At 45.6% G+C, this 12,861-nt stretch overlaps 3 protein-coding genes across 4 annotated transcripts in view; 1 reads left to right on the top strand and 2 right to left on the bottom strand.

The window, feature by feature from the left end:
• SARC_07892 (hypothetical protein) overlaps positions 1–690 on the bottom strand; it is a gene marked incomplete at both ends in the record, with an annotated part of 859 nt that extends 169 nt beyond the window's left edge. The window contains one exon of the mRNA XM_014298144.1: positions 123–690. Within this exon, the coding sequence (XP_014153619.1) occupies positions 123–690 (568 nt within the window). The remainder of the gene's footprint in view (positions 1–122) is intronic.
• Positions 691–1,937: 1,247 nt separating this feature from the next.
• Positions 1,938–5,663, top strand: SARC_07891 (hypothetical protein). Its single transcript, XM_014298143.1, has 6 exons — positions 1,938–2,463; positions 2,664–2,800; positions 3,113–3,442; positions 3,912–4,355; positions 4,912–4,962; positions 5,217–5,663. Exons 1-6 carry the CDS (start codon positions 2,049–2,051, stop codon positions 5,238–5,240), a joined length of 1,401 nt encoding a protein of 466 aa, XP_014153618.1. The 5' UTR covers positions 1,938–2,048; the 3' UTR covers positions 5,241–5,663.
• Positions 5,664–6,062: 399 nt separating this feature from the next.
• SARC_07890 lies at positions 6,063–12,572 on the bottom strand (the record flags this gene model as incomplete). Of its 2 annotated transcripts, XM_014298142.1 has the most annotated exons (9): positions 6,063–6,642; positions 7,543–7,658; positions 8,462–8,549; positions 8,903–9,035; positions 9,619–9,965; positions 10,334–10,552; positions 10,704–10,804; positions 11,697–11,922; positions 12,302–12,572. In XM_014298142.1, coding segments are annotated over 9 exons (1,615 nt in total), but the record flags the coding sequence as incomplete, so codon positions are not given. The 2 variants fall into 2 exon arrangements, with proteins under 2 accessions (XP_014153617.1, XP_014153616.1); XM_014298141.1 differs by lacking the exon at positions 12,302–12,572 and having other exon boundaries at positions 11,697–11,973.
• Between the last annotated feature and the right edge of the window lie 289 nt (positions 12,573–12,861).

The raw sequence follows: 12,861 nt of genomic DNA, 5'->3' as shown, positions 1-12,861 counted from the left end.
ACCATTATCACGTCGTCGACGTAGTGCATAGGAACGAGCGGCATGTGACCGTGCTGCATGGGAGCGAGTTGTATGCGAGCGCGGGTATTGACGTGTGTGAGACTGCGTATCTGAACCCACACCCATGGCCATCCACCTGGCCAGCATATCTGGTGTCGCAAATGAGATCAGCGCAGGCATGCCATCCGAGGAGGACGAGTCTTGACTGGAATCCGACATCAGCTCTGGCGGACCATCGTTATCTGTAGTGCGTGGGTAAGTGGGGCTAATTCGTACTGAGGAATCGTGGTCGTACTCGCTAATGCTTACTTGTCTGTCGCTGCTAGCTGTGTTGCCTGTCCTGCGCTCCACCCCATCCTCATGTGTATCCCTATGTGAATATTCATCTCTTCGGTCTGAGCTGGCGCCAGTATTCCTTCTATTTTGACCAGCGCTGGACATATTACGCCTAATCTCAGGTGCATCATTGAAACGAATATTCAACAATGATGCATATTCTTCTGCCGTCAGGCTATGCGGTGCACGCATGTCGTTAACACGTCTGGATAGTATATCCAGACTACTGCGCATGTGACCAATCATGTCTAAACTCGCATCAATGTCTATATCACTCAGTTGAGTCTGTTCAGTTCTGCCACATTCATCAGTGTGAGCGGGCACCATTTGAAGATCCCACATAATCAATCCCATCTTGATTCAACGTACTTTCGAAATATAGTCCAACAAGCGACAACTTACTTTCGAATTATAGTGCAACAAGCGACAACTATGGCAAGTGTGGTAACTTCTGACCGCACCGTACGATTCTGTAGATATATGTTTTTAAGTCTTTATACGGTAATGCAAGTGCCAGCAAAGTATAGGTAGGTTACTACTATTTGCATAGCTGCCTATTTAAAACATGTTGTATCAGATAACATATTCATATATCGTATATATATAGACATAAAAGTTAGGAATATGACAACGCATCATTTCCGAGGTAGTAAACGATACGGTCGTTTATGAACATCGATCATATCCCCAAATGTTCTTTACATTTCCGCCGAGTTTAATCGCTTTCCAGAGTCATTCGACTTTGCTTCATGTCGTTTACCATACCACGGCGATTTTTAGCTTTCTTATTTTACCCAATAGAAAACGTCCATTGGTTTCCACTTACTTCGGTATTCTCAAAAACTAAAAACAGGACTCAATTTGTCCAAGCAACACTCTACTGCTATTTTTATTACTCACGTATAAATACATACAATTATACATATATGTATTTGACTTTTCCTTTACATAAAAAACCCATGGCTTAAAATATAGGCGTATTCTAAAAAAAACTGGCTAAAACCACTTTTTCTTCTTCTTCAAATTAAAGTTTATTCTGTGGGTGTGGACTGTGGACTGTGGACTGTGGATTCGTCTTTCTGTGGAGTGATACAGTGGATAGCGGACTGTGACAGTGTTACTGTGTGAGACTGTATGTGTGATGCAAGTTGTGACTTGTGACTTGTGACACCCAAAACCGAGGCCAAAATCAAAAATGAAACTCATAAGGTAAAAGCCTTCTGTTCTATAAATAGATTTTGGGTTGTAGGGGTTTATGTTTATCATTGGACCACAGTTTAGTTCCAAGTCGCGACCAGTGAATATCATCGCTACATGACCAATGAAAGCAAAATAAATTCAATATTACTCTGCAATCACTAGCAACTGTTTTACACATTCTATAAAATCGTGCATGCAGAAATATAAGTAGTGAATATTTTGTACAAGTTTTAACTTTTATCCCGGGGTTGTCTGTGGCTCACTCGTGTCATCGTTCCTGATTGACAAGTATGCCCAACTAATTCCTTGCCAATTTCTTTCTATGCTGGACTCAGTACGGGTTCGACAGTAAGTCCTAACATAAAAAGCCTCACGCAACGTATTGCTGCATCAGATTTTCACAGTAACGTATTTGCATCAGACTTTTACAGCTGAAAAGGTTCTTTCACTCGTCCTAATCATAGTCTTTGCCTACTACTAGGTTTGAAAAGATATACACTTGCTTCATCAAGATGGCGGATATCTCACTTAAAACATTCATGGCTCTGGTATGTCTCTGCCTTGCTATTAGTGGGACGATGGCACTGGAACTGTCACATCTGGCAGAAACCCTTGACCAAGAGCGTATGGTAGTCGCCAATTTCTACGATGAATTGGCTGTATGTATAAATGCACGTTACACGCACTCGCCATACTACTGCAGATTGACGAACTACCCAGAAGAGGCTAAGATTCCGTTGCAGGCCAAATGGAAACACGAGGACGTTGAGTTTGTCAATGTGAACTGTCACTACGAACCATCCCTCTGCCGATCGGCCAATGTCAGACAATACCCCACTGTGGTTGGTTACTTGGATGGGAATATGATTGCTGTTACCGAGGGCAATATTCAATTCAAAGATGTCGATGATGTAGTTGGCGTTCTGGGTATGTTATTAGTATCTTTCTACTTCAAAATCAACGTTTCTGCGGCTCTCACTTTGATCCTTGCATATCACAACTACCACATCGCATCTATCAGTGCATGATGGTGTAGATAGTATGTTTTTCTGTCAGACTGAATATACATGGTGTGTCTGTTATTGTTCTGTATGTTTCTGTTATTCATGCTGTGATCTTTTACACAGTTTCCTGGGCTAAAGCCTCAGCCAGTACACCAAACTTCGAGGAGGGAGCAGAGCTGATGAAACTTACTATCGAAAATTTCGGTGAGCGCATGGATCGGCTGATGGAACAACGTGAATTCAATGCGGAGTACAATGAGGTATGTTTCAAATTACATATTGAACTCAATATTATTACACAGTGAGTGGGTGAGTGAGTAATCATGAAGGCCATAAAATTCACGCACCTGCAAACAGGTACTCGGAGACCACATCATAGCAAATCTCAGAAAGTTAAAATTGTGCTACTATTCTCTACAATAAATGCTTAATCCGATATCGCATTGGATTATGGATATGGTATATATTGCACTTCTTGTAACTGCACAGGTTCCGTGTGTGAACCACTCCAAGTAATTGATTATAATTGTAAGGCGAACACTCACACGAAGGTATGTCTTCTACACTTTCAGGAACTACAACAGCTGATAAAGGATGTGTTAATGACACAACAAGTGAATTTAGAAGTGAAACTGAAGTCCATGGTCGAAGGTGTGCAAGAGTATGCACAGAGACAGCAACAAGCCTTACAAAAGTCTCAATCGAGCTCGGTGCAAGAAAAGCCGTCGCAGGAGCAAACAAAGCAAGTGGTAGAAACAACCCTTTCTCAGGAACAGGAAGTGGTGGCTAAGCGCGCACAGGCGAAGGACGAACGGTTGGAAATGTACAAACTCATGCGAGCTAGCGAGAAGAAACAGTACGCCGAATGGAAGAAGGTCCAGGCCATGCGCTCCGATCAGCAGGTACACATGCGCGCGCATCAATACTCGGATGCTAATACGTATACGTTTAATGTGAGATCAGCCGATGTACATGATGCTACTACATATACGTTTAATGTGAGAGCAACAGGTACACCTGTGCGCGCAGTATTCACTGAGATGCTATTACGTATACGTTTCATGTAAACAGTACTCTGCAATTCGAACACATGGTGGTATGGTGAAGATTTTGTGTAGGTGAGATGGACTTATGCAAGTGCCGAACACCACAAAAGAAACGCCCAGTGTGAGATAAAGAGTGCACAATCACGCACGCTGAAGTAGTTGATCAAATAGGTGCGCCAATCTCTGGCTCGCACGTCATCGACACCCTGACACTATATCTACAGTTTATATATGAAGGGTATATAAATCAAAACTCATCACACATCAGAACCATGTAATATAAATCAAAACTCATCACACATCTGAACCGTTTATTTCAATCTAGCGCAAGGCACAGGAAAAATTCGAAGCACAAGAAGATCGAATGCGACAACAACAAGAAGCCACCAGAGCTTTGAAAGCCGGGCAAGAGAATGGCAAGGCGTACCAACGCTATCTGCAGGACAAGGAGGACCTCATGCGGCTACACGGCATGCAGAAGGCACGTGACATGAGCACGGACATGCACACTGGCAGCCCCAAGGACATGCACCTGGGCACTGTGAAAAACATTGCAATGGGAGGCGTAGAACAACACATGGTAGACAACAGCGAACCACAGATACATGCACACGCGTTCATGGGCAAGTACATCCCCGCACAGTCCATCAGCAATGCGCTGCACAGTTCGTTGGTGATGGGTCCGGACATGATCATGGACGTAGTCCGCAAATACTCCGTCACGTGTTTCTTGCTCGCTGGCTTTATCGCCGTGTCCTCCTTGTTGCTGGTATGTGGCTATGCATCATGTGCGTACGCTAACACGCTATACACACAGTTTAGGGATTTAGGGTTTTTCAAACACGTTATATAAACAGTCTGCACTTGTGTGCACACACCATATACGCATTTGCAGCCATTAGTTGTATATGTTGCACGCTGTCCGGAGTGCTCCCGGTCTCCTTGGGCTGCAGAGAGGACTCTCGCTGCATGCCAGCATGAGATCTAATCCATACATATCGGTTGGCCCATCAGGCATACATACTAGGTGTCACAATAATGCCTGCTACGGTCGAGCATATATGAGCATACCATCTCCTGCTGCGTAGGCATGTGTGTCTGCCTCTCCACCAAGGCAAACTAGCGTAGCACGCAAGCCCCACTACGCAGTGATTAAAGCCTGGGCATAGCTGACTATACAAGTACATACGTTGCATAGCTGACTATACAAGTACTTATGCACATGTCACAAAAGTAATTGGCAGAGTGGCGCAGAACACTTGTGACTTGTCTCCCATGACCTGGCCTGGTGTCTCATTTCTCTTTTGCATCTCCTCACTCAACAGCTGGTGAACCTCAACCGCATGGCCACAGAAGATGCCTCCCCCAGCACCAAGGTAACATGTGTGCTGTTGCTGTGTATGCCTATTCTCACATACATGCACGCTATACGTTATAGTCGCTAGTAGCGTCTTCTGAGAAGTCAGTCGCTGACAGATATGTCTATACTGTGGTCGCACGCGCAACAGTGACGACAGTTGGGTTTTGGGGGTTGGGTTTTGGCGAAGCGACACGCACTGGACAAGTGGTCGCACATTATAACTTCTCTAGTGCACCCGTAGTCTGACATTATCCACTCTATCTCTCACAGAAGAACGAAGCCGGATGGGTGTAGGTTTAAACGGAGACATCAGAACATAATTAGTAGCGCATGGGAAGCCCACACGAGAGAGGTAGTAAGTAGTAACATCACACGGGAGAGGTTGGAAGTGTTAACCCCAGCCCAGTGCATCAACATAGTGATCATACTACACGAGAGAGGTTGTAAGTGTTAACACCACACGAGAGAGGTTGTAAGTATTAACCACAGCCCAGTGCATCAACGTAGTGATCATACTACACGAGGGAGGTTGTAAGTGTTAACACCAACGAGAGAGGTTGAAAGTATTTAACACAGCCCAGTGCATCAGCGTGGTGACCATATACGGCTCGTGTGTGTTGGTTGGCGGTAGTTATGTGTGTTGGTGGTGGTTGTTGTATGACTCCACCGACAGGTTCTTTAGAGGCTGGTTCAAATAAAGAAATGAAACTAATACAGAGACACTTGCATGCATGCGCAAAAGAAAAGAAACTAATTCAGAGACACTTGAAAAGAGAAGAACCTAATTCTGAGACAATTGCACGCATACGCAAAAGAAAAGAATCTAATTCAGAGACACTTGCATGCATACGCAAAAGAAATGAAACTAATTCACAAACACTTGCATGCATACGCAAAAGAAAAGAAACTAATTCAGAGACACTTGCATGCATGTGCAAAAGAAAAGAAACTAAAATAGAGACACTTCCATGCATGTGCAAAAGAAAAGAAAAGAAATAAATTCAGGAGATACTTGCATGTATGCCCGTAATCGTGCTGCCATGGTTGTAGTTTGGTATTTCTATCACACCCACTCCAATACGCCCTTGTGTTTCATATAGCTATAGCACTCATTGTGTTTCTTGCAGCCATAGTACTCACTGTCTTATAATCACAGTGTTGTTCACAGTTTTTAGGGTTTTGGGCATTCGCATACAATGCGCGTGCATGGTTTAGTATCTGGCTAAGGTCGTTTCTAATTAAACTGAGTGAATTTACACTAAATCGAGTCAATCGAGTCGAACACTCCAGAGACGACGTTACCACTATCGCGTGGAGTGTCGACGCCATTCCGCTCGGGGCATTTGAGGAGACAAAGGCATCGACAACACCCTTGAGACCTCATTGGTTGTCTATATTAACGTAGCCACGTGGTGGTCTGTGTTAACGTAGCCACGTGGTTGTCTGTGAAGGTGTTGGTGTGATGTGGTCACCTGTCTGTGATGGTGTTATGTGGTTGTCTGTGATGGTGTTGGTGTTATGAGGTCACCTGTACTTCTCTTATAGTTACGTCGCCCAGTCAACGGTCGCAGACAGCCCACAGCTATAGGCGATCCCTCCACGCAGTCAACGCATCCATCACACGATAGTAGCGGAACACCAGCTCAGTACCAATGCCACCGAACGGCCAGTACGCATACTCCACCGGATAGTTGTCCTGTACCAAGTTATGGATGTTAGAATGAGGCCCACGCCTTGTGCATGGTATGCATTCTATCGGTCGACCCACTGGGAGCGTGCAAGCATCATGGACGCCCACTCATCGCATATGGACACGTGAGATACGTGTAATATACGAACAGACACTTTGCACCCATTTGAGTTCGGGTTGTTTCCCTCAGTGAATGCTCTACGCATAAACTATTGACAGATCAGACATTCCAACAGCATTGCAGATACGTTTGATGCGCTAATCAGTTGTATCACTCCCAATCCGTTGAGATGAGACGCGAAACTGCGCTGTGAAGCTGCTACGGACGACGTCCATACAATGCAATGCAACGCATAGCCCACCCAGTACAGATCAACAGGTATTACCACATATCAGAAGAGCACGCCACACACTGTCCACAGACACACAACACTGCACACACACAACACTGCACACACACAGCACTACACACACAGAGCACTATACACACACAAGACTACACACACACAGTACTACACTCACACAGTACTACACACACAGAGCACTATACACACACAACACTACACACACAGCACTACACACACACAGTACTACACACAGAGAGCACTATACACACACAACACTACACACACAGCACTACACACACCACACACAGAGCACTATACACACACTACACTACACACACCCTATTCACTCCGAAAGGATACGCTCAGGCTCACGCACTCGCAAAGCGACCCACAAAAATCAACTTAGGTACGTGTGACACACCGCTTAAAGAACACACGAATCAAACACTATGCGCAACCACGTGGTATTAAGGAATTAATTATACCAGACGGATACATCGTTATAGATGGCACCAGATAGAATCATGTGAGCGTACGGATAGAGTTAATGTGCGCTTACCTGGAAGAGGGCGATGCGCTGGTCGTCGCCATTGGCAATGGCAGTTGCAATGATATCCCCACCCACAGCACTCCCATTCAGACCATCACCACCCAGTCCATTGACATAGTACACGCCTTGGTCATGAAGTGGCAGAACAAGAGACGTATTAAACCAAAATGACAGTGGTGATTGAGGTTTTTGAGTGGGGACGAAATCAATACAAAGCCACATACTTATATCCATGAGAATAGTAATTAGTAATAAGTAATAAGCAATTGGCAATTAATAATAGTGCTATGTGCAGGCACAGTCTGGTCTGCTACTGTCTATGTGCAATCCTAGGTAGAACTACATTTTGGTTCAAAGCAATCACTAGCAATTGCTATAGCATTGCAAAGACGTTGCGAAGGACTGCCGAGAAGTGAGTGTCACTGAGTGAACATGCTATAAGACATTAGCCTTTCACACAGCCCTACACGACTTCTCAAACAGACACCTAAAACAGACACATCAACGAGACACTTCCAACAGATACCTCAGCGAGTGTTGACAGCTCTCAGCAGATGGCACAGAATGGCAACTGGGGCTCATGCATTGGACAAGCAACAAACACTGTACTGATTCATCGCACGGATGACTCCAATACACTCCCTCCTTCATTTTTCACAACACACACACACACTACGACGGTCATTTTGAGGTTTTAGAGTTCCACCTCGAGTGTGGTGGGAGAGTCATAACATAACTAGACATATGTTTGAAACTGCGAATCACACGTTATATAACTAGTCATATATGTTTAATCTGGCCGTACAAATGCATTACTTATAAATAGTCATACACACTTAACCTTGCCCTACAAATGCATTGGGTGTCCAGTGATATCCGTATGTCTACATCTGGAATTGAGGTTCGTTTGAGTATAACGTATACATACCGTCATCCAGTTTGCCGTACAAAGGCATTTCGTGCCGTGCCCACGCCATAGGCCCAGTCCATGCGAAGTCAACCTCAACATCAGCTAACTGCATAAACGCAACACAGATGAGATAAACGACAACAGGCCAGTCAACTGCACAGACACAAAACAAATCAACAGACCACAACTAACGCAGCACAGACCTAATATTAAACAAGCCTCAGGATATACGTACACTCTGACTTAACGTTAAACATACCTCAGGATATACGTGCACTCTGACTAAACGTTAAACATACCTCACAATGTACGTACACTCTGACTAAACGCTAAACATACCTCACAATATACGTACACTCTGACTAAACGTTAAACATACCTCAGGATATACGTACACTCTGACTAAACGTTAAACATAACTCACAATATACGTACACTCTGACTAAACGTTAAACATACCTCAGGATATACGTGCACTAGATCGGCAGTGAGTGCATTGACGATGTCGTCTTTGGTGAACGGAATGGCGGAGCACAGTCCTCCGTACAGCAGCCGACTATCGGGCAACGGACGATAGTATCCCAAAGCACATCTACCAATCACAACACAAGCAGTGTCAGTTGTATTACCATGGCGATAACGGATTGTATCAGGCAGTGGGTATAGGTGAGCTACACCCCAATACACACCCATACGGCAAAGTATACAGACCCCCGTGAACGGGTAAATAAACTTAAATATATCAAACGCACAACTACAGAGCTATCGAATACCACTCACAAACACAACGAGATCACCATACGCATACGATCAGTCGCACAAGTGTCAACCACATGCACACACACGTCTATCACAAGCACACACATGTCTATCACATGCATACACATGTATATCACAAGCACACACATGTCTATCACATGCACACACATGTCTATCACAAGCACACACATGTCTATCACATGCACACACATGTCTATCACATGCGCACACAGGCCTACCCTTTGAACAGATCAGACGTAAAATTTGTTTATAAAAGGTTCATTATAGGTACCCGGCGACAAAGAAGAATCCTATTCAATCCTCAGATACACTTCACAAGCACACGTGGCAACAACGACACAACTGCCACCCACAGGAGCCCTGAGCAATACTACATTATGTCACTTGACACTCACCTGGTGTCACACACGGCGTAGTCCGTTTTGATTAAGCTGCGGAGCCTCTCCTGGCCAATAGGCTTAGTGACCACAATGGCTGTATAGTTCTTCACCAGTGCACGGTTCATCTGTCCGTTGAGCTCAGCTTTAATGTGTGGCCCCACACACAGCACCACATGCTGAGCCTGTACCACACACTCGCCCGTTGGCTGGGTGTCGCGAGGGCTGTGTGTGGCTGTGTGCGTCTGCGTCTCCTCCAATGGACTTGTGCTGTTGCTGTTCATCGCTGGCATCTCATTGGTCGATGTTGTGGCCGCGGGTGGGTGTTGTGATTTTTCCGCTCCCTGGATCGTTGGGCAACTTGTCTGTGATTATATTCGCGTGAAAAAAGAGAACAAATAAACATAGCGAAGGCTATACATGGATTTTTAGGGTTTAGGGTTTTGCATGGGTCGTATGTGTGGTCATGGCTTCAGGGTTTTCGGCGTGCTATAGCATGCATGTGAAAAGACCTCTCTGCTGTGTAGCTGTGGGTTTTAGATTTAGAGGTTTGCCTTGTGTTTATATCACTCACAACGTACCTTCATGATACCTTTTGGTCGGGTGTATACTGCATAGCCCTCTCTGCCGTGTGTGTTCATTGCACTCACAACGCACCTTCATGATACCATTCGGTCGGGTGTTTACTTCATAGCCCTCTCTGACGTGTGTGTTCATTGCACTCACAACATACCTTCATGAGACCATTTGGTCGGGTGTATACTGCATAGCCCTCTCTGCCGTCTGTCGCTGTGCCCAGTGCTTCGTATCGAGTGGCACGTGTGCGTTCGAATATCTTGACGCCCTTTTCCTCGCATGCTCGTGCTAAGCCACGCATGTAGCTCAGCGGATTGAGTGTGTAGGCCACTGGTTCAAAGGTGCCGTGCTGGTACACTTTTGTTTTGTAGTCGGCCTGTTGAATGTTTAGGGTTTTAGGGTTGAATGTTAAAGATAAATATTGCCCAATGAAAAACAACCCCCCCAAACCGCCGATACACTTACACACACACACACACCTGCACCTGCTCCTTACTTACATACACTTGGTTAGTGCACACACACACCTGCACCTGCTCCTTGCTTAGATACACTTGGTTGGTACCCAACATTTGGTTTTCCTCATTGATTTCGGCCTGTTCTTCACCCGTGCCCTTGAAGAAGCTGACTGTACATGAGTGTAACGTAGGGGAGTGTGTTGAGAGACTAGTTTCGGATATACTCATTGTTGCTATGTTACAGATAGACTCAGGGTTGCTATGTTACAGATAGACTCAGGGTTGCTATGTTACAGATAGACTCATGGTTGCTATGTTACATTCAGTCCACATCTGAGATGTGAATGAAGCAATGACGCAATGAAGGGATGGAGGAGACATACAAAGACAGATAGCAACAATCACTGGCGCGTACAGCTCAGTAGAGGTTCTAATCGCCCAATCAAATAGTAATGCGATAGGCAGCCTCTACAGGGCACAAGCGACTACGACAAGGAGACGAATGTCTCCGATAACCTACCGCGTACATTTCTCCCGTCAGTACACACAGTGCCATCATGACTGATCGACGTACCCCCGAGACTGCGATTGGTGGAGCAGGCCTCAACTTATACACATAGACATATACACATATACCTATACACATATACATGAAAACATAGAAATATACACACATACATATACACATAGACATATACACATAGACATATATACATAAACATATACACATAGAAATGTACATATATACATATACACATAGACATATACACATATACATATACACATCTACATATGTGCATTGATCACTGTCGCAACTCACACGTGTGATGCGTGCTGTTTGGTGGCAATGATGCCAATGAAATATAATGCACACCAGACACAACGACTAGTGCCACCCTGTGCGAAAGCACAACACAACCACCACAGCACATCAGTCACAACACGAGAGCATTCAACGAACCCAATCCAACAAACGGGCCCATTCCATCGGTATTTTAGGGTTTTAGGGTTTCAGTAAAACCCTAACCCATTTCCTTGGTGTTGGGACACTCGGCCACTCACCCGTGAGGATTCCCGTGTTCGTGAGGTCGCACAGAATGCCGTACTTGTTGATGGTGGCCACTGTTCGCTCCTGTGCTGCGTACGCCTCCTTCATCATTCGCTTGGTGGCTGCAACGCCTACGCCATGGACCATCTCATCAACATCCAACGCAAACATGGGCAGCAGAAACCCCCCATTCATCCCAGACGACCCCCACCCCACCACCTCACTCTCCAGCACAGCCACCTGCGCAGGCCAAGCAAGCCAAGCATGCGAAGCAAGCGAAGCAGCGCGCACACAGCATCACACGTGTCAGTGGCACACGTGAAGTACTTTTGAATGCCAATGCACCGCACCAGATGCGCCATGAAATCTCTTCACTCACTAACAACGATTGTGTTAGTTTGTGGATACGCTGCAATATGCGACTACAGCACAATGTGTACATGTACAAATCTCCATTGGGCGGACCAATGGGCAGTATGTTGGACTATCAAACCCCTCCGAGCACAACGCTGAACCCCAAAATTAGCCGATACGTGGGCACAAGAATACACACACACGCACTGCTGTGTATCTAGACACCAGCAAGTATGCAGCCCTATTTGTTAAGCATTGCACCTACCTTGAGTCCTTTTTCTGAGAGGGCCAGGGCAGTGCAGAGTCCTGCCGCCCCCGCACCCACCACGCACACATCCACCACTTCGGTGGGTGGGTGGGCGGTGTTGTTTGTGTCTGTGCGCCTGAGCGAATGGACGGCCTCGCTGACTGTCGCAAGCACAGCCGAGTGCTTGGAGTTCAGATACTCAAACAAGGACACGCGAGGCACGGGCTGTTCCTGGGCCACAGTGGCGTAGTACGTCTCCTGCGCACCCCACCGCAGCCATTGCGGTGTGCTGTGTGACGGGAATGACAGGCAATGTGCATGGTTAGGCGGAAACGTAAGGTATATGCAATGCCCTTTTATGTCATCCGACTACAGAAAGAAGGTTAGAGGCGGAGACAGAGCTCAGCAATACGACTGAATGACTAAAACAGCAACAACGTAGGAAGCAGATATGCGAAGGAACACAACCGATAAGGGGCATCACGAGCTGCTTGGTCAATTTGAAAACCCACTGACTGTGATCAAGCGTACTATGATACAGAAAAAAATTGTGTGAATGTTGTATAAAACCCATATAT

Source organism: Sphaeroforma arctica, assembly GCF_001186125.1.
Source record: "Sphaeroforma arctica JP610 unplaced genomic scaffold supercont1.661, whole genome shotgun sequence".
Classification (NCBI taxonomy): domain Eukaryota; class Ichthyosporea; order Ichthyophonida; genus Sphaeroforma; species Sphaeroforma arctica.
Note: the sequence above shows the minus strand (reverse complement) of the source record. Positions and strands in the feature narration are given on the sequence as shown.

Coding starts and splice junctions, on each gene's coding strand:
- SARC_07891 (XM_014298143.1), top strand. CDS start 2,049: ATGGCGGATATCTCACTTAAAACATTCATGGCTCTGGTATGTCTCTGC. Junction 2,801..3,112: donor TCAATGCGGAGTACAATGAG/GTATGTTTCAAA, acceptor CTACACTTTCAG/GAACTACAACAGCTGATAAA. Junction 4,963..5,216: donor ATGCCTCCCCCAGCACCAAG/GTAACATGTGTG, acceptor TATCTCTCACAG/AAGAACGAAGCCGGATGGGT.